The 22,859-nt window shown below is 44.3% G+C and overlaps 1 protein-coding gene across 1 annotated transcript in view; it reads right to left on the bottom strand.

The window, feature by feature from the left end:
* Positions 1–9,757: 9,757 nt before the first annotated feature.
* GALNT12 (polypeptide N-acetylgalactosaminyltransferase 12) overlaps positions 9,758–22,859 on the bottom strand; it is a 32,054-nt gene continuing 18,952 nt past the window's right edge. Inside the window, exons 5-10 of the mRNA XM_081067043.1 lie at positions 20,798–20,915; positions 19,235–19,411; positions 17,011–17,142; positions 15,009–15,122; positions 12,833–12,979; positions 9,758–10,482 (exon numbers count right to left, since the gene is read on the bottom strand). Of these exons, the coding sequence (XP_080923169.1) occupies positions 10,342–10,482; positions 12,833–12,979; positions 15,009–15,122; positions 17,011–17,142; positions 19,235–19,411; positions 20,798–20,915 (829 nt within the window). The 3' untranslated portion in view covers positions 9,758–10,341. The remainder of the gene's footprint in view (positions 10,483–12,832; positions 12,980–15,008; positions 15,123–17,010; positions 17,143–19,234; positions 19,412–20,797; positions 20,916–22,859) is intronic.

Raw genomic sequence — 22,859 nt, 5'->3', positions numbered from 1 at the left:
TCTAAGCTGTTCTCCAGCTCAGAATCAGCAGCTGGAAGCCACAGGCCCTTAGCCATGCTTTCTCAGTCTCCATTGCCCAGTGGACCTCAGAAGCCTTTCAATCCCATTGTTCCAGCCCTCTCTTTAATGAAGCCACATCTGGAGTATATCTCCTCTGATCCCTGTTTTGTACAGTTCTTCACAGCTGTTTCCCCATAAATCAATTGGTTCTGCAGATGAGTTCCCAGAATTGTCCAGAATCTTCCCCAGAAAAGGCAGTTTTATTTCCCTTCAGCTTCTGGTTCCAAAAGGAGTGAGCCGAGCTCAGTCCACTTCAGGACAAATTCCCTGAGCCCTCCACATCCTGTGGCCCCTGGGGTTTTGCAGGGTGGCCAGGGCCCATTCTCTTGTGTCACCCGTGGGCACAGAGGATGAACTGGCCTGGGGGTTCCCTTCCTGGCTCCTCCCAGGGAGCAGTGCCCCCGCTCTACAGCAAAATGATTGGACTGAAATGACCCCTAAGACTTCCTGCAGCTCTTGCATTCAAAGTTTTCCCAGAGATAAACTAATTCTGAGAGGAGAAGAGTTGGAAAGTTAACTTCCCCACAGATGGAGAGGGAAGGCGGTCTGGGGAACCACCGAGGACTTCCTTTGCTCCCTTGTTTTGCCCCAGACAGCAAAAAGCACAGAATCCGGGACTAATATGAAGAGCAATGATTCTGCTGGCAGAGTCTGAGATACCTCTGTTGTTTCTGACAGGCGCCCAGGTCCCCCAGGACATGTCTGGGATGGGGCAACTTGGAATCTTTAGTCAGCAAATGGTCCCTGAACATCTATTCTGGCTGGGCTCTCTGTTCTCCAGCTTTGCCCACCTCATCTCATTTAGTCCTCACCACCCCCTTAGAGTTAGTTAGGTACTAGCATGGCCTCTATTTTACAGATAAGGAATTGGGACTCAGAGGGCTTAAGTGATTTGTCCAAAGTCACACAGCTGGCAAGTGACCGAATAAAATTTATGTGTAGGTCTGTCCTTCTATTAATACAAATCCCAAGCTCTTTGAAATCTATCATGACAAATGAAGCCAAACGTAGGTCCTTAATTATTTCCCTACTAACAAGAGTTTGGACTCAGACTCCATTTGGGAGAATTTTTTAAAATGATTTTTACCAACTGTACTTAGCTTAATTACATGTACTTTACTCCAAAAGCCTAATATTACTCAAAGTTTATAATAAAATCAGCAGTCTGCTGTCCTACCCTCCCCACTCTTCCCCACCCTCACTCAGATCCAGCTCCCAAGAGACCTCTACTGTCAACATTTCCAACTAGCTGTACCAGTATTTGCCTCCATATTTCAAATAACATTAGCTCTGCTTTCTCATGATTTTTCAGCTTTAGACCATTATTATTGACTACCTATTATGGAAAATGAAGGTTCTTACACCATCACGCTCTCTCTCTCTCTCTCTCTCACACACACACACACACACAGAGCCTCTCCCCACCCCGATGGATTACTAATGTTTTATTGCCTTCAGAGCATCTGGGGTAGCCTGAGCTAGCCTAGGCCTCTCTGCAGGAATGGAGACTAGAGTCTTGACCTTTGGTTAAATGCAGTAGATTTAATGCAAACATCTATCTCACAGTCCCTCCAAGAACACCAGTGAAAACCACATTCCATAAGGATGGTTTGACAAACCAAGGGCTGGATAGCCTGGAGCAGAGAAGATGCAGACACACATTCTCCCTTGTTGAATCTCTGAGGGGCAGAGAAAGCAAACATGCTGGGTGAGCTCCAAGGGGGATCCAGAGCAATAAAGGAAGCTCCAGGAATAAGACAGAATGGGATGGCCTTTTACAGGCCTCAGGTCCCACCATCAGCTACACTGGCCACAGGGAGCTGCAGCCCCCACTAGTAGCGGACAAGGTAGGGTTGGCTTTACCATGTGTTGGGGACAAGGAAGGACTCCTACATGAGCAGGGAGTTTGACACATGACTTCTAAAGTCCCTTAACATTCTATAACCCAGTGATTTGCTTCCTTTTATAACAGTTGGCATTTAGAACCCAATGGGGCTTTGCAATCACTCTTGAGTTAATAACTGGAGCTGCCCGATTGACACACCCATCTGGCAATTTTTTTTAGGATGCTGAAATAACTAGTTCAACATTCTGATGAGCAATCAGTTCCACTGACCCTTGCCTTGTAAAAGAAGGTTCGAGATGATTCACAGAGTAATCATAACACGGCAGATGGGATAGGACTCTCAATCCCATGGGTTTTAAGCACTTTGGAGACAGATAAGTGCTGGGTGGAGCAATACAGTAGATTTGGCCACAGACTGTGAGCCTTTCTGGCTTCACAGCAAGAATCTCAAAGGGGAAACTGAAGAAACACCCTCCAAATCCTGCCTTCCCCTTCTTGCCCCATTTGAAGGAGAAAGAGGGCAGAGTGTGGGTGTGGGCAGAATGGAATTATACCTGGACAATTGCACCTAGAGGCGCAGGGCCGAACCCCCAGCGGCTGGGCACTTGGAGCTGTTTTTCTCCCTGACTTGGCACTTTTGAAAGAAATGTGCTTGCTCAGAGATGCGAACCCACTGGGACCTCCCATACTCTCCAAGCAGGACAGACACATTAATTCTCATGCCATAACTGGCAGTGTGGTGTAACTGGACTAAGAGTGAGGAAGAGGCTGTGTTCAGGGTTTATGAGCTGCATGACTTGGGTGAGTCGCTTTCCCTCCCCTAGGCAGAAGGACAGAGCACTTACCACTGAGCTCTGGAGTAAGATGCTTGGGTGCAAATCCCAGCGTTGCCATTAATGAGCTGTGTGACCTTAGACAAGTTCCCTACCCTCTCTGAGTCTCAGTGTCTTCACCTTTAAAATGGGGGTGGGTGGAGGTGCAGGAGGGGAGAACACTTAAGAATTGTTAGCTTATTTATCTGAAGTGCTTAGAACAGTGCCCGACTCATGATTATGGTTATAATTATCAGCAATTGCAAACAGAAGACAGCAATCTTCACCCAGTTGACCTAATACAATCAAACCAAATAATACCCTTCAAAACAAAACTCTAAAGTTTGTGTGTGAGTGTAAGAAATTTGGTACACAGTGCATTACACCTTCCAAACATTAGGCGACTACACGAAGCCAGTTTTTCTAGCCCCGCTTGTTAAATAACCATTGTGTCTATGATATAACAAGCCATGTGGCAAAGTCTTTAGAACTTTTTTTTCAAGTTAGGTAAGAAATTTTATTTTATAATTTAATATAATATAGCAACGTCAATTTTTGAAAATACGATTTTTAAAAAAGTGTATCAACGTAACACTTTAAGAAACTATCGCGGTGATGGAAGGAGAACTGACTCTGGGTGGTGAACACACAATGGGATTTATAGACGATGTAATGCAGAATTGTACACCTGAAATCTATGTAAATTTACTAACAATTGTCACCCCAATAAATTTAATTAAAAAAAAAAAAAAGAAAGAAACTATCGTACTCAGGCCAAATTTAGAACACTGATTACTAAATGGAATGATGGGTATTGGCAAAGAAAATGCTGTCCCTAACTTGCTGTAGGATCTTGGACAAATCACCTCCATCCCTGTCCTCAAGTCCCCCTACACTGGCCACAGAGTAATCTCTGGGGGTCTTCCAGGTCTGTACCCTGTGGACCTGTGATTTGGAGGATCTTTTAGACGAATAAACTTGGCCTCAACTATAGCATTGTCATGTTTCCTGAGCTGACACCACCATCTGGTGTGCATGTGACAGCATGACACTAGTGATCAAACAACTAGAAACTTCCTTCTCTCTCTCTTTTCTCATTTGAATATCTTGCTACTCAAAATAGTGTCCAAAGACCAGCAGCACTGGCATCATCTGGGAGCTTCTGTGAGAAATGCAGATCCTCAGGCCCCATCCCAGACCTACTGAAACCAGAATCTGCCTTTTAACAAGATGCCGGGTGAAGTCGACAAATCCAAGATGGTGGAGTGGATAAACACTGTGCCTGCTTCCTTCCATGAACATATTAAAATTAAAACTAAACCACAGAACAATCAACCTGGAGCACCATCTGAACTCTAGCTGAACAGAAGTTTTATAACTAAGGATATAAAGGAGACACATCAAGACTGGTAGGAGGGGCAGAGATGCGAATTGGGCTGGCCCAAAACCTTTGTGGTGGCGGTTGAGAACCTGGAGGGGTATCTCGGCTGCAGAGGTTCCCGCAGAGGAGCAAGGGATCCCAGCCCCACACCGGCCTCCCCAGCCTGGAGTATTGGTGCTGGGAAGAGGAGCACCCACAACATCTGGCTGTGAAAAAAAGTGGGGATTCCCACCATCAAGTGGGATGGAAGGCTGCGGGAAACCCACACATCCTCCTAAAGGGCCCACACACAGACTCACTCGTTCACAGGCACTTACTTTGGGATCCAGCAGAGGGATGGTGATTCAGGGGCATCAGAAACATATGGGAGCAGACTGAAATGTGTAGCTTCAGGTGAGGGCTGAAGGATATTTGCCATTTTCCCTGTGTGAGGCCTCCTCCTATGCAGCCAGTAGTCAGGCGTCATCTTTTCTGTGTTGAGCCTTCCTCCACAGGACCAAACCTAAATCTGATTGGCCTGGTGAGCTCCACAGCTCCACCCTGCTGACTCCCTGGGACCCTGCCCCACCCAACTCCCCCAACGCCAGAGGCATTTTCTCTGTGAGCAGCCAGCCCTGCCCACACTGCACTCTTTCTTGGAAAGCTATCAGAGTCTGCAGGACCAGGAGGTGGTGATGCGCCTCAGTGTTGAGACTTGCTGAGTAGCTCCAGGCTCAGCACTGGCACCAAACCAGAGTCTACATTAACCTGGTGACCACAACTCTTCCCATTCTAGTGACTCCGAGACCCTGCCTCACCCAACTCATGTGCCATATGAGGCTTTACCAGTGGCTGGACTTTAAGGGAGTCAGCTGGTGGCAACAGGCCTCCAGGTGACCTGGCTTTTTGCAGAGCTACCTCAGGCCTGGTACCAGTGAAATGGAGACAAGCAACCTACTAGAGGCAGAGTTCTAAACAATAGTTACAAGGATGCTCAAGGACCTTAGTGAGAATTTCAACAGAGATAGCAAGCATAAAAAGGACATAGAAACCATAAAAAGTCAGAAGTGAAGAATACAATAACTGAAATGAAGAATACACTAGAAGGAATCACCAGAAGACTAGATGAAGCATAGGATTGAATTAGTGATTTGGAAGACAAGGTAGCAGAAAACACCCAATCAAAACAGCAAAAAGAAAAAAGAATATTAAAAAAATGAGGATAGTTTAATAAGAGACTCTGGGAAAACATCAAGCGTAACAATGTTTACATCATAGGGATACCAGAAGGAGAAGAGAGAAAGCAAGGGATTGACAACCTATTTGAAGAAATAATGACTGAAAACTTTCCTAACTTGGTGAAGGATATAGACATACAAGTCCAGAAAGCGCTGAGAGTCCTAAACAGGATGAACCCAAACAAGTCCACACCAAGTGTGGGGACAAAGCCCCAAAAAGCAGTTTCCAGGCTCTCGGCCTCACATAGAAAGGTGCTGGCTCGGTTAGTAAATGGCCATCAACTGTAATCAGATGGCCATCAGCTGTGGCTAGTTGGCCGTCAGCTGTAACCCATAAGCCATTGGCCACTAATATAACTGCTGTGGCTACGCTAGCAGAAAGATTGGGGGCTAGCAAGAGCGGATTGCAGAGAGGCGGATGCCACCGGTGAGAATATAGTGATATGACTCCCCTACTTATGGCTCCGTGGGTGTTCCTTTTTGGCCTCACCATGTCCTGCGTTCTTATGTGGGGAGCGGGACCAGAGACCCCGCATGACACCCTGCACAACACCAAGACACATTATAATTAAAATGGCAAATGTTAAAGACAAAGAATCTTAAAAGCAGCAAGAGAAGGGCAACTAGTAACTTATAAGGGAGACCCCATAAAACTGTCAGCTGATTTCTCAACAGAAACTTTGCAGGCCAGAAGGGATTGGCACAAAATATTCAACGTGATGACTTTTGTAATTCAATTGTTTTACCCAGACACTTTCTTTCTTTTATAATTTGTTTTCCACTTGACTTACTTTGGTTTTCCACTTGATTTACTTCGGTTTTACTCATAATGTAAAAACTATAAAAATCTTACCTTCACTCCAAATTTGAAAATATACTTATCTTTATTGTGTGATAAAATAAGCTAGACATAATAAACAAAGTTAAATATTGTTTGAACTTCTTTCTTGAATTGTTTTTTGAATGCGAAGACTTCTAGAGTTCCCTCATTATTTGTAATGCTGGTTTTTAAATGGAATTTAGTTTATTTTAATGTTAAAAGAAAATAATCATTGATACCTATTATATTATAAGTTTTAATCAAGAATAGATATTGGATTTTATCAACTCTTTCACTGTATATAGAAATACGATTTTTGTCTCCATTGGTATGGAGAATTATATTATTATAATTCCTAATATTAAAACATGCATTTTGTATATATACTGCAGGGTTTATTTTTATAATGTTTACTATATTTGAAGGAATAAGTGCAATTGGTATATAACATTTTTTATATAATTGGCAGGTTTTATAAGCAATGACTTGAATATTTTATAAAATAGTTGGAAGTATACATTCTTTTTCTATGCTTTGGAATACTGGAAATATCTGATCTTTGAATTTTAGGTAGAACTTACCTGCAAAACTATAGGCCTAGCAAGTTGTTTCTTAGGGGTGATTATGCTTCAAAAAGTTCCTCTGGTTTTTTTCATGGCAATCTGTTAATTTCTATTTATAGCTCTTATAGTTTCCTATAGTTTCCAAAGATTTCCATTTCATCTTAATTTTCAAATTTACTTTTAACAGAGCTCAACACAATTCAGATTCATATCATTTGTATTTGTAGCTATTTCCTCATTCATATTTTTATTTTATAAATTTTTCTCCTTCATTATTTCATTATTTCTTGTTCCCACAGCATTGCCCTTTCATAGTCATTAGTTCTACAGCTTGTTTTGTCTAAATCATTGTCTGCTGTAATATTTTTAAATTTAATTTCTTTTGCTTCTCTAAAGTTAATTTCATTTATTTTCTTTCTAACTCTTTGTATTGTATGCTGAATTTATTTCATTTCTTGCAGATATAAAGGGTGTGAATTTTCCTTTGAGCAGTGTTTAAGCAGCATTCCTTAGATATTTCCTAGGTAATACGTCAATTTGCTTTTAAGTTTTGTTTTAAAAATTATTTAATTTCTAGTTAGTAGGTTTATTTTTTTTCTGGTGTTATTATTAGTTATTAATATTCTTGCAATAAATAATGTATATAAAAATGTATCTAAAAATGATGCCAGGTGATTTCACTCACACATTAAAGTGTGAAAAGCACTGCTTAAATAGGAGAAAAAGGAAGTTAGTGCAGGAAATTTAAGTTTTCCCGTATACTCAACCCATAAAGAAATCCAGAATTGAGCCATATAAATAAAACAAATCCTTTCCAACTGACATATAAGGAGCTTTTTACAAGTTTTCAAAAAGGAACCTTCTCAGATAGTAAGTAGGTATCTGACACAGGGATGGGAATCCCTGAACTTGAGTTTCAAATGAACCTGCATTGTCTACATTGTTACTGACATAATAATCATACTGGTGACCAGAAAAGGAGGCCAATTCACACCTTCCAGTGGGGCAGGTGGGGACCCACCCAGGCTCAGACTCCTCACCCATAAGTGAGGAAGGGAAAGCTTCCTCAAAATATTGTAAATTGCTTCCCAGTCTCTGATAATATATCCCTCGATACCCCCCAAAATATCTGTATTTTTATTGTTTTTTTCCATCCTAAAAATTACCACATATACGTTGATATGCAGGAGTAAGACATATGACTTCTCGAGCAAAGGTAACTTACTGCAGTGCCCAGTGAATGCAGATGAAAGTACACATGTCACCTCCCTATAATCATGGATTTGGTCGGCGTTAATGTTCTATCTGACTGGGAGGGGCCGACACCCCTTCATGGAGCTCAGACTGACACTGCAGAAAGGGTGGCAGGGGGCAGGTAGGATTCTTACCTTCATTACGGGTTGAGCAGGGCATCTTGCCTGATTTACAGGTTACCACAATGGGGAGGGGAAGGCTTGGCCCCACAATGCCTTACATTTAGGAGAGAACTAAACTGTGCTGGTAGGGGTTCATACCATATTCCTACCTGCTGAGGAGCTACTGTGTTTCCCCAAACATAAGACCTAGCCAGACCATCAGCTCTAATGCATCTTTTGGAGCAAAAATTAATATAAGACCCGGTCTTATTTTATATGATATAAGACCCGGTATAAAACCAGGTCTTTATAAAATAAAATAAAATAAAATAAAATAAAATAAAATACCAGGTCTTATATTAATTTTTGCTCCAAAAGACGCATTAGAGCTGATGGTCCAGCTAGGTCTTATTTTCGGGGAAACACGGTATTTAATCCCATAAAGATAAAATAGCTAAATTATTTAATATTTATTCTTGAATAAATACCTTTTGAAGTTCATTATGTTTCACATTTTATGAAGCGCATTTATGAACACAGAAATTTAATGAACCCAGACTATATGCCAGGGACTATGCTAAAACCTCAGCTTCTCTATGTTATTGAATCCTTACACCTACTCCATGAAACTGGTTTCATTTTTCCCATTTTACAGGTGAAGAAACTGAAGTTCAAAGTGGTTAAAATACATCAGATTGACCTAAGCCAGGTCAACTGGAATTCTTTCTGGGTAATTGTTAAAATGAATCCCACAGAGAGAGGAATGTGTACAAAAGAGCCTGAGACACAGGCTGATACTTTTAAATCAATTGCACATGTATCTTCATCTCTCACATCTGATTGGTTGCAAAAACAAAGATCTACAATGCTCCCATACACTTTTTTAATCTTTCATACTGACTTCCTCACATTGACAAAAATCTCAGAAATGGATCTGGGATCTTTCCCAAACCAGAATTACCGAGATATACTTTCACAGCAGCTGCTACAGCACAAAATGAATTAAATGACCAAATAGTATTAATGAATGAACTTGAAAACTGAATTTAATATAGAATATTAAATTTCTCCCTGACACTAATGTGTGATAAAAACTAAAAATGATATAAACATTTTTAGTTCTAGGGGTCATTACTAAAAGTAGCCAGCCGGGGCGGCCGGATGGCTCAGTTGGTTAGAGCGTGAGCTCTGAACAACAGGGTTGCCGGTTCGATTCCCACAAGGGCCAGTGAGCTGCGCCCTCCACAGCTAGATTGAAGACAACGAGCTGCCGCTGAGCTTCTGGAGGGGCGGCCAGATGGCTCAGTTGGTCAGAGCGCGAGCTCTCAACAACAAGGTTGCCAGTTCAATTCCTGCGTGGGCTGTGGCCCCTGCAACTAAAGATTGAAAATGGCAACTGGACTTGGAGCTGAGCTGCGCCCTCCACAACTAGATGGAAGGAAAATGACTTGGAGCTGAAGGGCCCTGGAGAAACACACTGTCCCACAATGTCCCCCAATAAAATTTATAAAAAAATAAAAAAATAAAAAAATAAAAAATAATAAAATAAAAGTAGCCAGCCACACCACAGCTAGGCGTTGCCGAAGTGCACCCCGTGTGGTAGAAGTTTCTGTTAGCCCATATATCCAGTTGCTCCTTTGAGATTTCAGCTTTGGTTAGTCCACTATGGCTAACAGAAACTTTGGAGGTTTGACTGTGGTTGTAACTCATAATCAGATAGCATTCTTTATTAAATCAATCTAGATTACCTCAATGACCTGAAGGAATCAGCTCAGTGTTCCCACTGTCCATCTGTCCACAGTGAGAAAAATCTAACTCAACGTTTGAGTTATTATGAGTTTATACACATAAAAAAGAAAAGTTTATTACATGAGTCTAATTACTACATATGCAAACATCTTCATACCTGGAAATCCTTGCAAATACCGAAATAAAATATTTACTTTTTTGCCAGGGAGAATAAAAAGGCACGACAGTAGAATATACATCTTGATAGAAAAATATTTAAAGTTTTTTAATTCTCTGAATCCCAAGAGTTAACATTTTATCATTACCCTTTGAAAATAGGGTATTTGGGAACAATTTTAAAGTTTTCAAAATCAGTACAAAACTTATTCACATTCTATAAAATCTAATATCACTTTCACAAACTGTACAATGATTTCCTTATGAAGTAGAGTAGTCAAGTTTTTGGTGAGTCTGTCACTGGACTTAGCTAAGTCTCTGTTGGGCACAGAGTCCAGGGGTCCCCCATCTCCTCTAATGGTCTCCTGGGTACAACGACATTTTATAACATGCTTTCCTTGAAGAACCATTTCTGATGTTCTGAGTTGGTGCAGTCTCGTAAAAGTGGTACAAAACTGTCACTGGATGCCTTCTTCTCAGCCTGAACACATTTCTTGGACTGTATATGAAATAAAGAACCATCCTACAAAAGATAATAGACATCGGATGTTCAAGAGAATTACAAGCAATTCCTCAGAAAGTATCTTTTTCTTAAATGTTCAGAGTGAGTTTTATCATTTCAGATGTTTATTGAGCATTAAGTGTCTGCATGCATAAAGGCAACCCAGGACTGTCCATGCATAGAGATGTCCAAGTGTGTACAGACATGTCATGCTAGCCTTTCCCGGGAGCTCTTCACTGTCCCTGACTCCACTGTCAGGGCCGATGGTGCCACCTGCTGGCTGCTGTGGGGATCGGTCAGACCTTACCTCTCTTCCTTACAGTTTTTCTTTTCCGTCAGGAAAATCAGGACTAAAGATCTTTTATACGATCTTTTCCTCTTCTCTTAGGTCAACTAATTCCATTCTTGGTGATGCTTTCTTTTATGTATTTAAACAGGAAACTTGGCTTCAGTTCCAGCTCAGCTATAGACCAGCTGGGGAGTGGGGCCAGTCACCAGAGAGGAAGCGGGTTCTATAGACAGTTGCCAAATCCCAAACACCAAAAGAAGATGACCCTCTTTGATGCTTTCCCCGCTTCTCTTCCTTAATGCCTCTCCCTTCTCTTCTTTTTCCTAATTGTTGCTGAGTTAACTCAGCAAATCCCCTCAGGCCTGGAGTTTCTCTTTCCCCTCCACCTCTCTCTGTTGTAAGCTGTATGCCCCCAAGGAACTTAGTCATGGCCAAGCAACAAAGGGGCAGAACAAGTGACAGACCTGTTCCAGGGCAAGAGAGGCCTGAGAAATAAAATTACATGCAAAAAAAAGAAATCTCAAAAATATTAACCCTGAAAACCTTTAACAGTGCTTATAAGTTGCCTTTAGAGTAACAAGAAAGTAAATACAGACCTACCTTCTTTTACTGGGTTTTTTGGGGGGAGGCTTCACAGATATTGGATTTTTTACAAACTAAAGGTAAGACCCTCCATCAGCAAAAAGATTACGACTCACTGAAAGATCAGATGATGGTGAGCATCTTTTAGAAATTAAGTACTTTTTAATTATGCACATTGTTTTTTAGACACAATGCTGTATCTTACTTAATAGACTGTAGTGGAGTACCTTTCACATGCACTGGGAAACCAAAAAACCAAAATATTCGTGTGACTCGCTTTATTGAAATATTTGCTTTATTGCAGTGGTCTGGAATTAAACCGCAATATCTCTGAGGTCTGCTATCAGCACTCCTCCTCCCACCCTTCTAAAGAGACTTACTTTGCCTTAAAGGGTCAGTGAAATATCAGATACGTTTTTAATGACATTGCAAACCAATTTTGTGGTCTCTGTCTTGTGTTACTATTCCTTGAGGGCTCATAATGGCTTCTAGTTGAAAGAAAGAAGAGAAGGAGAAGGGCGTTACAGAGGACCACAGACTTCTGGGGTTTGTTCTGAAGTATTTTCCCTCCTATGTTTTTATATCAGATTGACAGCACTATGGTGCTGGGCTTTTCTGGGTAGCCTGCAAACTTCATTGCTAATCGTGACATTTTCTACAGGAAAACGTACTCCAACTTCTAATCATACTTAGAATTAACCCATTTATAAGCAGTCTAGATGAATCTTTCCATCCCTGAAACCAGGCTGGAAATGAAAGCTTCCCATAGAGATAATTCTTTTGAATTATTTTCTTTGGTTTTATTACCTCCAGTGCTTTGTAGTGAGTCAAAGGTTATGAGTGACTTATGAATCCCATCAGGGGCTTACTGCAAATATAGTGGGGCTAGTGCCTGTGTGAGGCCTGAAACAACACTCCATTCCCAGTCAACGACTATTCCGATGGACAGCCAACTCCATGAGAGAGAGCTTTTCTTGGTGATTATACTGCAAGTAACAACTAATCACTATAGAGCTTCCCAGTTTCTAATGAATATTCCTGGTCATACGTCTAATCATCACAAGGCTGCTATTAATGCCCCCATCTTAGAGCTGGGAAAAAGGAGGCTGAGAGCAGTGGAATGACTCCTGATGGGATCTAACCTCCCACCCTTACACTTTGGCGTTTTGTGTCACTTGTTTAAACCCCACCTCATCTTTGAATACATTGGTGACAGCTCCTCTTCCCATTTCGGCCTGCTGCAGCTCAAGGTGTAAAAGGGACGGAAAGACTGAGACAGTGAGTAAAGAAGGAAAGCGTGGTGGACACTGGACACCAGACACCATGGGGCACTACTAGTGCAGCCACGGGCTTGCGGTCACTGCGAAGTTCCCGGTCTCCTGAACGTGGCTGCGTCCCTGAGACTCGCCAAGACTATGCCAGAGAGCATGCTCTCCTTCCATGCTCCCCTCTGCAGCCCAGGGGGCCAGCAGCAAGGAAGGAATGAGACAGCTCACTTACCTCCTGCAAGATGAATTGCTGGTTCTCTGGGGCCTTTTCCTCACAGAGATGCATGATGAGAATATCTGTTCCTGCCTGTACAGCTACACAGGCCTCTGGCTGGTGGGTGTTATAGCGAATTTCATTCTGGGACGTGTACTCGAAAAACTGAAAATGGAGCAGAAAACAGGCATCCGTTACCCTCTGACGTGGAAAAAGGGAAATCGCTGGTTGAGAACCTGGGGTCATGAGAGCATGGGAGCCGGGGTCCCTCACTCTCCCCTCATCTGCCAAAACCAGACTGATCAGTTGGCCTCCTACGTGTCCCCTCAGCACTCCATACACTCTGGTGTGGCTCTTAACGAGTGTGCATGGGGGGACCTTTTCTCATGCCTGCTTCAGTTGCTAGATAGTGAGGTGGGGCTGGTGCCTGGGTTACCCCACACCCACTGTGCCTAACTCTGTGCTGGTGTGGGACAGCAGGAAAGAAAATGGACCAGTCCCAGCGCCAGCACTTGGGAGTTCTGTGTGACCGTGAGCAGCCAACTTCCTCAACTTTTCTTCAGTCCTTTCCTTCTCCTCTCCCCCAAATACAATGGGTGCAACCATGCCTTAGAAACTATAAAGTGATGTGCACGAGCAGGAAGCATGGCTGCCATGGGAGACTTGGTTCTTCCGGAGCAATAGATTTCCAACTCTAGTGTCTAGAAAAACTACTGATTCTGGTCCCATCCTGGAGAGGGAATGAGGTTTCCTTCCGTCTGTGAAGGGGGCCGGGAAACTGCATTTTTACATTTTTAACAAGACATTTAGCCAACTACTCACCCTGCCTCATCCCCTCCCTTCCAGGAGATTCTGACACAGGAGCAATGCCTCTCAAATGAATTTCCCAGAAAGCTGATTAAAACAAACAAAGAGACTGGGGTTCGGAGAGACAGGATGAGCCTGAGAATTCGCATTTTTAAGCTCTCAGGCGATGCTGAAGGTACCAGTCGGGGGACCGCCTTTGAGAAGCAGTGTCCTAAAAAGTGTTGAAGAACCTGAATAACTCAAGTTTGTAAGGGTCTGAATTATGAAAGTTTACTGTTGACCATCAGGGACTTAATATTCAAATGGCATTAGGGGCACTCCAGGTGGAAGAAACTTTGAATCCCCACCCCTTCATCTCTCTGACACCTCTTAGGACAGTAAGGCTTTAAAGGTCCAGAACCCATGCTTCGCTCATCTCCTACGTCCTCCACCGGCCCCACCCTGTTGGATCCATCTGCTTTCCTGGGCCTGGGTCCTGTTCTGGTCCTCAGACCCTCCAGGATGTGCTCCCCTGACCAACCAGAAGTATAGCAATTAACTCAGACAGATCTACCTGGGCCCCCCACTGGGGTAACTGCCCTACACACCACTTTGTAGTGTGGCACTTAGCCTCAAAACCTGTAATTCCATTTAAGAATGAATTCTAAAGAAGTCATCCAAAATACAGATCTGTTGGTTTTTTTCCTTTCTTTTGACCACAGATGTTAGTGGCAGGGTTATTTATAATCACCAAAACAGGGAGGCTGGGGACCAATAACTGAATCGTAACATAGCCACACAAAGGCATATCAAGAGGCCATTAGGAATGATGTTCTCAAAGGATGTGTAATAACACAGAAAAGTATGACGAACTATGGAATACAAAACACATAGACATATGATACCTGTTTAAGCTACATAATCCAAAGGCTATGCATAAAAAAATGGGAAGTGGGCGGCCGGTTAGCTCAGTTGGTTAGAGCGCAGTGCTCTTAACAGCAAGGTTGCCAGTTTGATCCCCACATGGGCCACTGTGAGCTGCGCCCTCCACAACTAGATTGAAACAACTACTTGACTTGGAGCTGATGGGTCCTGGAAAAACACACTTAAAATAAATAAAAGTTTAAATTAAAAAAAAGGAACTATGTTTTAATTATAACGGTGGTTGCTCTGGGTCCTGTCATTTACTATTAGCTTCTACATTTTATATTTCCCAAATGTTCTGTAATAAGCATATATTACTTTCATAATGAAAAATAAAAGGCAATATTTAATTTTCAAAAAACGCCATCGATTTCTCCTGCTTGCCCTCTTCCGAGGCCCACAGTGGTGACCCCTTGAGCACAGAGCGTCCCGCTGTCTTCTCCCCCCGCCTGAGGATGTCAATCCACAGAGAAGCAGCACGTACCTGGTTCTGACCCATCCCGTGACAGAGATACAGAAGAACCTGGTGTCCCGCGACTTCGTGTTCATTGGGAGGGTTATAGTCAAAGCAGTGACCTCTTAGCCCTTTGTTCTGGAGCTACACAAAACAGAAGGGTGGGATTGTGGTCCAGATTTACACACAACAGCTTCCACGCCTGGCTCTGAGGGAGGGTAAACAGAGTGAGAGGAGGGCCTGCCTCAAGAACCAGAGTCAAGGGTAAGAGCTCCTTACATTTCTAGTTTTATTATAATAAAAGTGCTTTCCCATTCTATACCATAGGCAGGAATCATCACCCCCATTTTAAGATGCTAAACCTGAGGGTCAGAGAGATTAACATTTTATGGCCTGAAAGCTCATACCTCTTCATTTCTCATTAGTTCAGCCTTCTTGCTGCACTACTCCAAATATAGCTGGGTTGTCGCCTCCCATATATACCAAGGAGCTCCTGCTAGTATTATCTGCAAAGGACGTTCCAATGGAGAGACTCAGTATTCCCCAAATCAAAAGTCCTCCATTCTAGACTACAGGAACAGCATCATAAAAAGAGCCAATGACTTGTCCAAGGTTCTACGACAAATGGACATACCTGAGTGTTGAATCCAGGACCTCTAACTCTGAGTTCAGTCTCTCTCCATCACTCAACATTTCCTTATCTAACATCACCTCTAAGGTATCTTTTGGCTCTAAACCCCTTTAATCACTCTAAGAGCAAAACACCATGAAAGGCTCCATGCCTTTTATCACTGAAAGTTGGATGACCAGACATCATGTGCTCCTGCTACGACGCCATTTGAGGACAAAGCACCCCCGTGAAGTGTTCTTGCCAAAAAGGTTGATCCGACTCCAATCAACCCGTGAGAACTCACATCCATTTTAAAGAAATACAGGGGAGAGAGGCAGAATTTAAAAGTCATCACAAAGAAACTATCAGACACTTTCGGATGCTGTAGCACCAGGGGGGTAAAAAAAAAAAAAAAAAAAAAGGAAGAGAACTGGCTTAGATTAGAGAGACTTAGGGGAAAAGATACAGAGAGCATACGCAATGTGTAGACCTTGTTAACAGCCTCGCGTGAACTTGCCAACTACCCTGAGAGAAATCTGAAAATTTGGGGGAATCTGAATAAGCGCTGGATATTAAATGACACCAAGAAATTATTTATTGTTCATCTGAATTGGTGTGATAATAGTCTGTGGTTTTGTAGAATGATGTCCAAATTTTATTGAGATGAATGCTGAAGTGCACAGGAGTAAAAGGACATAATGTCTGGGATTTGCTTTAAAAAAAGAGAAATGCGGAAGGGTGGGGCAAAGCAGAAGAAGAGAGGGAAAGCAAGAGAGGCAAACTATTGATAATTCTAGAATTCCGAGGACAGGGGTCCTTATAGCACTCTCTCCACGTTTGTGTACTCAACATTTTCATAATGAAAACTGAATTTAATGCATTAATATCCTGTTTGTGTTTATCAAAGATTTCCAGGATGGAACACCCACCAGTACAACAAAGCAGAGGAGACTTCCCTCGTTAACTTGGTGCAATTCCTAGCAAAAGCCAAAGACACTGGACATTTTAGCTGGCCTCTTCCCAGAAACATTTCTTTTAGGTGTTTTGAAATAACAGAAGTGCTTTCCCTGCTACTGCCGCTGTGGATTCCTGAACTGGGAATTATTAACTGGTCTGGTCACTGAGACTTTATAGGAAATGTGATAAGGTGCTAGTAAAAACTAGGACATGGAAATACCAAGTGAGCTTCAGCTTCCTCATCTATAAAATGGGAGGCTTACACCAGCCAATTTTGAGACGGGGCTCCCAGGGCTGACATTCTGGACCTGAACCCCAGATACTCATGGAGAGAAGGAAGCGCAGCGGATGAAAAGGGGTGGGAGGGCCAGCATTTCCCATGAAGGGGCCTTTCCTGCTCAGGGCTTGTTGATCAGACCTGGGGGTCCACGATCTCCCTGCTTACCACGCGTCTGCCTCACTCACCATCCCGAAGAAGCCAGGCCTGTCTTCAGGCACGTGCAGTTCTGGATAAACGGTCTCCAAGAACCATTTGAAGTCCTTACACTGGAGCTTGGCACGGAGCTGCCGCCTCTCTGTCACGTCCCCAAAGGGCTCCTGAGAAAACACCAAAACGGTGAGCTCCTGCAGGTCATGGTGCTTTCTATAAAAGCTCTTCCCTCCACTGACATTCAAGCACTGAGTGAGATTTTATTGAGCACCTACTGTGTGCCAGGCCCTGTGCAGGGCACGGAGGATAAAAAAACACAGTGGCAGCACTCTAGCAGGAGAGACTGTCACACAATTACATTCCCAAGTACTCTCTCTACAGGAAGGTGCCACCAGGTGCACGAGGGAAGGACACAAAGCACCTGCTGATGGGATCAAGGGGCTAAATCCCAGGCCACATTGGATCCCTGTGGACCTGTGAATCACCAATGAACGCAAAATCATAGACCAGCAAATGTCAGTAGCACAAGTATGCCAGGACATTCTGAGTCACTGCTGCTATCTGAACATTCCTTTCAAAGTATTCTGGATGTAACCGTGAATGAAAATCTTATGTGCTCCATATAGTGAAGTCTAAATACATACTTACAATGGTAAAAACAAAATGCTACAACAAATACCTACAGAAGTTTAGTTTTCCAGATAAAACCAATGATTTAAGGACTTCTGAATAATGATATAAAACAAGCATCTATTCAGCATGACAAACATGCAGCCACAAGAGAAATGCTGAGTACCAAGGCATCTTACTGCCCTGCACTACGACGTTAAACTATTACAATCGGGTAAGTTAAATGTTTAACGGAAATGATAACGATAAGGAAAAATATTGGAAGAAAATTTCAGATTTCTGCTTATTTTCCAAAAGTTCATTCTTTGATGAGAGTCACTGTGCCCTCATCTTCAACCAAACAAACGTCCATTTCCATAATTGACCATCAGGCATTCAGACGAAAGGTGAATGCAGTGCCCCTCCAACATATTACTCTTTGGGAATTCTCAGGAAGAGGGAACTGGGGTTTCCACACTGGGTGACAGGGAAGAGCAGATATTTCTGCTGCAGTCCTGGTGAGACAGAGGAAGCCATGACCCTGCAGCCCAGAGGCAGAAAGAGGCTGAGAGGGAGATGAGGGGTCTGCAGAGCAGAGAGGTCTACTGGAGTATGCGTGCCCGAGACCCAGTTCTGCCCGCATCAGCTACAAGGCCTAGGGCACATTCTTGAAATCACCCTTTCTCTGAGCTTCCGTTTTCCCCTGTATAAAAAGAGAATTTCAGAGCTGCCCTAAAGGGCTGCTGTAAGGAACCAGAGGAAAAGATGTTCATCAAGTGGCAGGAAAAGAGGTCTTGGTGCTGAGCGTCTTGTCTTGCCAAGCAGCCCTCTTGGCTATGGGAACGCAGAGTAAGGGGGCACCTGTCCTGGGGTGTGCATTGCTGGCCTGTGCAGAGACAGTAGACCTATTTGTTACAATTTACTTGTAACCCTAAGGTCAGTACTGGTGGTGTTTTCATGCGTCAGGGACTTGAGGACACGCGCAGAGTGGCGAAAACTTTGAGTCCCTCATTGTGCATGCTCCCAGCTGAGGTCGCGGTTCAGCTCTCACCCGGTCAACAAGTGTCCTGTTCACAATCTGTTTAGTACCCCATTTTTCACATGTTTGTGCTTTGTGTTGGTGATTCCACTGTTTAACATGGCCCCCAGCGTAGTGCTGAAGTGCTGTCTGGCGTTCTCAGCACAAGAAAGCTGTGATGTGCCTGGCAGAGAAAACATGTCTGTTAGAAGAGCTTTGTTCAACCATGCGTGACAGTGCTGTTGGCCGTGAATTCAGCGTAACGACTCCACAATAATATATTAAATAAGCCGTCTTGAAACAGAAACACACATAAAACGAAGGTACGCGTTGATCAGGTGACCAAAATGTGAACTTGCAAGAGGCCAGCCAGTACCTCACCCTGTATTTCTCCTCGGAGCCACGGGTCAGGATTCCCAAATTCGGTGTTTGTGGCGGCTATATACAACACAACTACTGCAAATAAGGAGAACCAACCGTGTAATTACAGGCGAAGGAATCAAGTTTTCCCACACTTGTATCATGAGCACGCAACTGAGTCTCTATTTCTGGAACCAGGTCTACTATGGGCATGGGGGCTGCTTTTGCTCAGAAGAGGCCAGACGGCATGCGGGTGAGCCCAGGGGACTCACCAAGCGGGCGTGGGGGTTTCGATGGTAGTAGATCTCTTTAAATTCATCCATCCACACTTCAGCTGCCCGGACACTGTTGGCCAAAGCCTTTTTGCGGGAGTAGGGAGCTTGCTTGGGGAAAACGTGGCCAACGTGCGAACACGGGTGTATCTCCAGGGTCCCACCACACTGCCAGATCTGCACACAGAGCAGAGCAGAGGCTGGGGTGGGCGAGCAGCCGGTGGGGAGCCGGTGCACAATGCCTGCCGCGAGGAGGCCGGACACGGAAGTCATGACGAATGCTGCCAAGCCCTCACCCTTCATGGGGCAGGAGGGCCACTTCCCGGCACACTCGGAACACAGAACGCAGTCAGAGGAAGAAAGCAGACCCAAAGACAAACAGGCCCTCAAATCAAGAGTCCAGAGTCCATGCACTACAGCTCATGCACTTGACTTACAGGGGCACCCATAGCTGAGCTCGCGGGGGACCCATTTACTCATGATGTAAAACACAGGCTAATTACCTGATTTCCTAACCACAGAAGGTAGGAAAGCAGCAAGTAAGAAGAGAGGTTTGGAAGGAGGAAAGGAAGAGCTTCTAGAGGCAGGCAGAGCAGCCTGACACCTAGGGAAAAGGCAGAAAGACCATTAAAAGCACACCCTAAAACTCAACGGGCTGAGTCATCTGGGACCATTTCATGCCGGGGCAAATGGCCGTGGACTCTCTACTGTCCACAGGAAGTATGAGCAAGGATAGCATCTGATGCTTATGATAGGGTTATGAGTCCTTAGTGGAAGGCCCGATTCTTGTTTATTAAATAACTTTTCAAGCAGGAAACCATATAAAATATCATTAAAATTTCCCATTGAAAAACACTAACATGAACACAGGTTTTGAATCTTAAAGTGCAAGGTTTGGTGAACTGGAAAATCCACTGACATGTTTGGGGTTTCTCAAAGGAGTAGCATCTGTGGGTCACGTACAGCAGAATTGGGAGGTGGGCTCATTACAAAAGGTAGATTCCTGGTCCCTACCATAAATCCATCAAATCTGACATTCTGGAGACTGTTCCCGGAAACCTGCCTTTTAAACACGTTTCCCTAACAAATTCTATGTGTCAAAGTTTGAAAGTCACTGTGCTCAATAAAGAGGCCACTTCATAAATAGTTAAGTAAATCAAGTCTCCAAAATGATGGGACCCGAGGAGGCAGGGACCCGAGTTTTAGTCTAGTCTCTGCCACTCACTCCATGAGCAAGTCATTTCCCTTCGCTGAGCTTCAGTTCCTGCCCCCTATAGTGAGAGAAAAGAACTAGGTGACAAAGGGCAAAGGACAAAGGTCCTTTCCTGCCCCAAATCTATTGAAAAGTATGTATTTTTTAAAAATTCAAACAAGAAGGCAAGCATGTTTATAGGATTCATGTGCCATTATCATCTTTCAGGGTCGCTGGATAAATTGTCAATATGGAGGAAAAGTCTACCAGGCTCTCATAAAATCCTGCCATTCCCAAAGAGAGAGGAGAGAGGGAGGGTGAGAGAGAGAACGGGTTAACAATGAGTCCAAAGAGAAGACTGGCATACTTACCCTAAAGGAGAATTCAAGGTTTTCTCCACCCCAGACTTCCATTCCTGTGTCATAAGACCCCAGATATTCAAAATATTTCTTACTCACAGCAAACAGCCCACCAGCCATTGTTGGAGACCTGGAAGAGTGTGAGATCCACATTGCAATGCAAGCAGCAGGAAACCACCACAGTTAGTTGAACTACCTTCCCATCACAAGCCCTTTAGTCCAGTCGTCCATCTCTAAGGGTACCCTGAGCCATGCTCTGCCTGGTGCTACGCGGGGCCTGGAGGCACCGATGTACCCCCAGTGTACCCCTGTCCCTGTCCTGGGGCAGGGACAGACATCTCAACAGGCAAGGACAGAACTCTGTATGATAAATGTGTTAACTAAGGTCCCCCTGAGCCATGTGGGAACACAGAAGAGGGCACGGGGGACAGGGGGAGCTCAGTTTCCTGGAAGAGGCAGGGTCTGAAGAACAAAGGGGAGGTAGCCAAGAAAAGGAACGGAACGACTCTCCCAGAAGGCACCAGCATGAGCAAAGGCCTAAGGGTGAGAGAAACCCTGTGCTTTTGAAGCACAGACAACCAGGAGAGACGAAGAGAGAGACTGTGGTCCCAAGAAGAATGGCAGGCGCCAGGCTGTGGCGGCCTTGGTCACACAGTCACAGTGCAGGCACTCATAAATGCCCTCTAGAGGCCGGTGAATAGAAGGTCATAATAGGCAAGTGACATTTTAAAGCTCCCCCCTCCTTCCCCTGGGGCTGGTCCTCTCCAGATCCAGTGGTCTCCTCTCCAGGACCCAGACACCAGCTTTGGCCTGCTTCCTCAGCCAGCCCTGTCTTCTCCCTACCAGCTTCCTCTACAAGCCAGCACTGGTTTCATAAATGGCCCAAGGCTTCCATCCTACCACAGCAGAAGGCTATAAGGTCAACACAGAAAAGAATAAATATGGAAATGGGGAAATATATAACAGGAAGTGTCCAAGTTAAACATTTTTAGAGCCTCCAGCAGCACATCTGGGCCTTGACAAAGCGCTGGCTTTCCTTGCACTCCAATCTCTCAGCCTGAGAAAAAGACAGCCAGGTTCCTTATGGAAGGGAAGGTTCTAGATTATAAAGCACTTCTACGTGTGTTCATGCGAAAAGTCTAGGAAATAGGCAGAGTGGATATGCTCATACCTATTTCACAGGTGAGGAAACTGAAGCCCAGGGTATTACGGGAGAGGGAGGATAGCTGCCTACTGTCCTTACACATGTGTATGAGGGCAGCAGGCAAGGGGAGCTCGTGTCAGCATCACAGGCTGGCTGTGTGACCCTGGATAAGATCCTTGTCACTCTGGGCCTCAGTTTCCAAACCTGCTCAGCGAGAGGTTGGGCAGGATGCTCCCTAAGAGCTCCGACAGAAACCTGGGAGTCAGCTTTGATTCCTCCCTTCCCCATTCCCATCCAATTTCTCCCAATTCTTCCATGCAACATCTCTGGAGTCTATCATTTCCCTCCATCTTCTCCTGCCCTGGAAGACTGCAAGGCCTCCTAATGATGTCCCTGCCTGCAGTACTGTCCTCTCCAGCTCTGGCATCAGCGTGATCTTTAAAGAGTTCAACAGGCAAAGATCACTTCCAGCTAAAATCCCTTCAGTGGCTTCTAGCTTCTCGGGGTGACGTCCAATCCTTTTCCTTGGCCTTCAAGGCTGAACATGACATGGCCCCATTTATCTCTCCAGCCCCATCTCTCGATACTGTCTCCACACTCGTCCTACTCCAGCCAGCAGTGGGTCACCTCAAGGTCAGGACTCAGGTGGAAGGATTCAGAAGCCCAACTGCCAAACATGCGTTGCAGAGCTGAGATACCATTTCTGGCTCAATACACCAGCGATAAAGCTGAAGTCTGATCTCCATCTGCCTGACTCCTACATCTGTCTCCCAACTGTTCCTGGGTCGAAGGGGGGAAAGAAGCCAAACTATTATTTCAACACGTCAAGAATGAGAGCAATTAAACCCCCTTGAGCCTGTTCTACTCAGACCCTGGCTCACCCACTGGACAAAGGTGACTCTTCCACCCCCAGGTCCACTCACCCCCCAA

The sequence above is a fragment of the Rhinolophus hipposideros genome (assembly GCF_964194185.1).
Source record: "Rhinolophus hipposideros genome assembly, chromosome: 11".
In the NCBI taxonomy this organism is placed as follows: domain Eukaryota; kingdom Metazoa; phylum Chordata; class Mammalia; order Chiroptera; family Rhinolophidae; genus Rhinolophus; species Rhinolophus hipposideros.
Note: the sequence above shows the minus strand (reverse complement) of the source record. Positions and strands in the feature narration are given on the sequence as shown.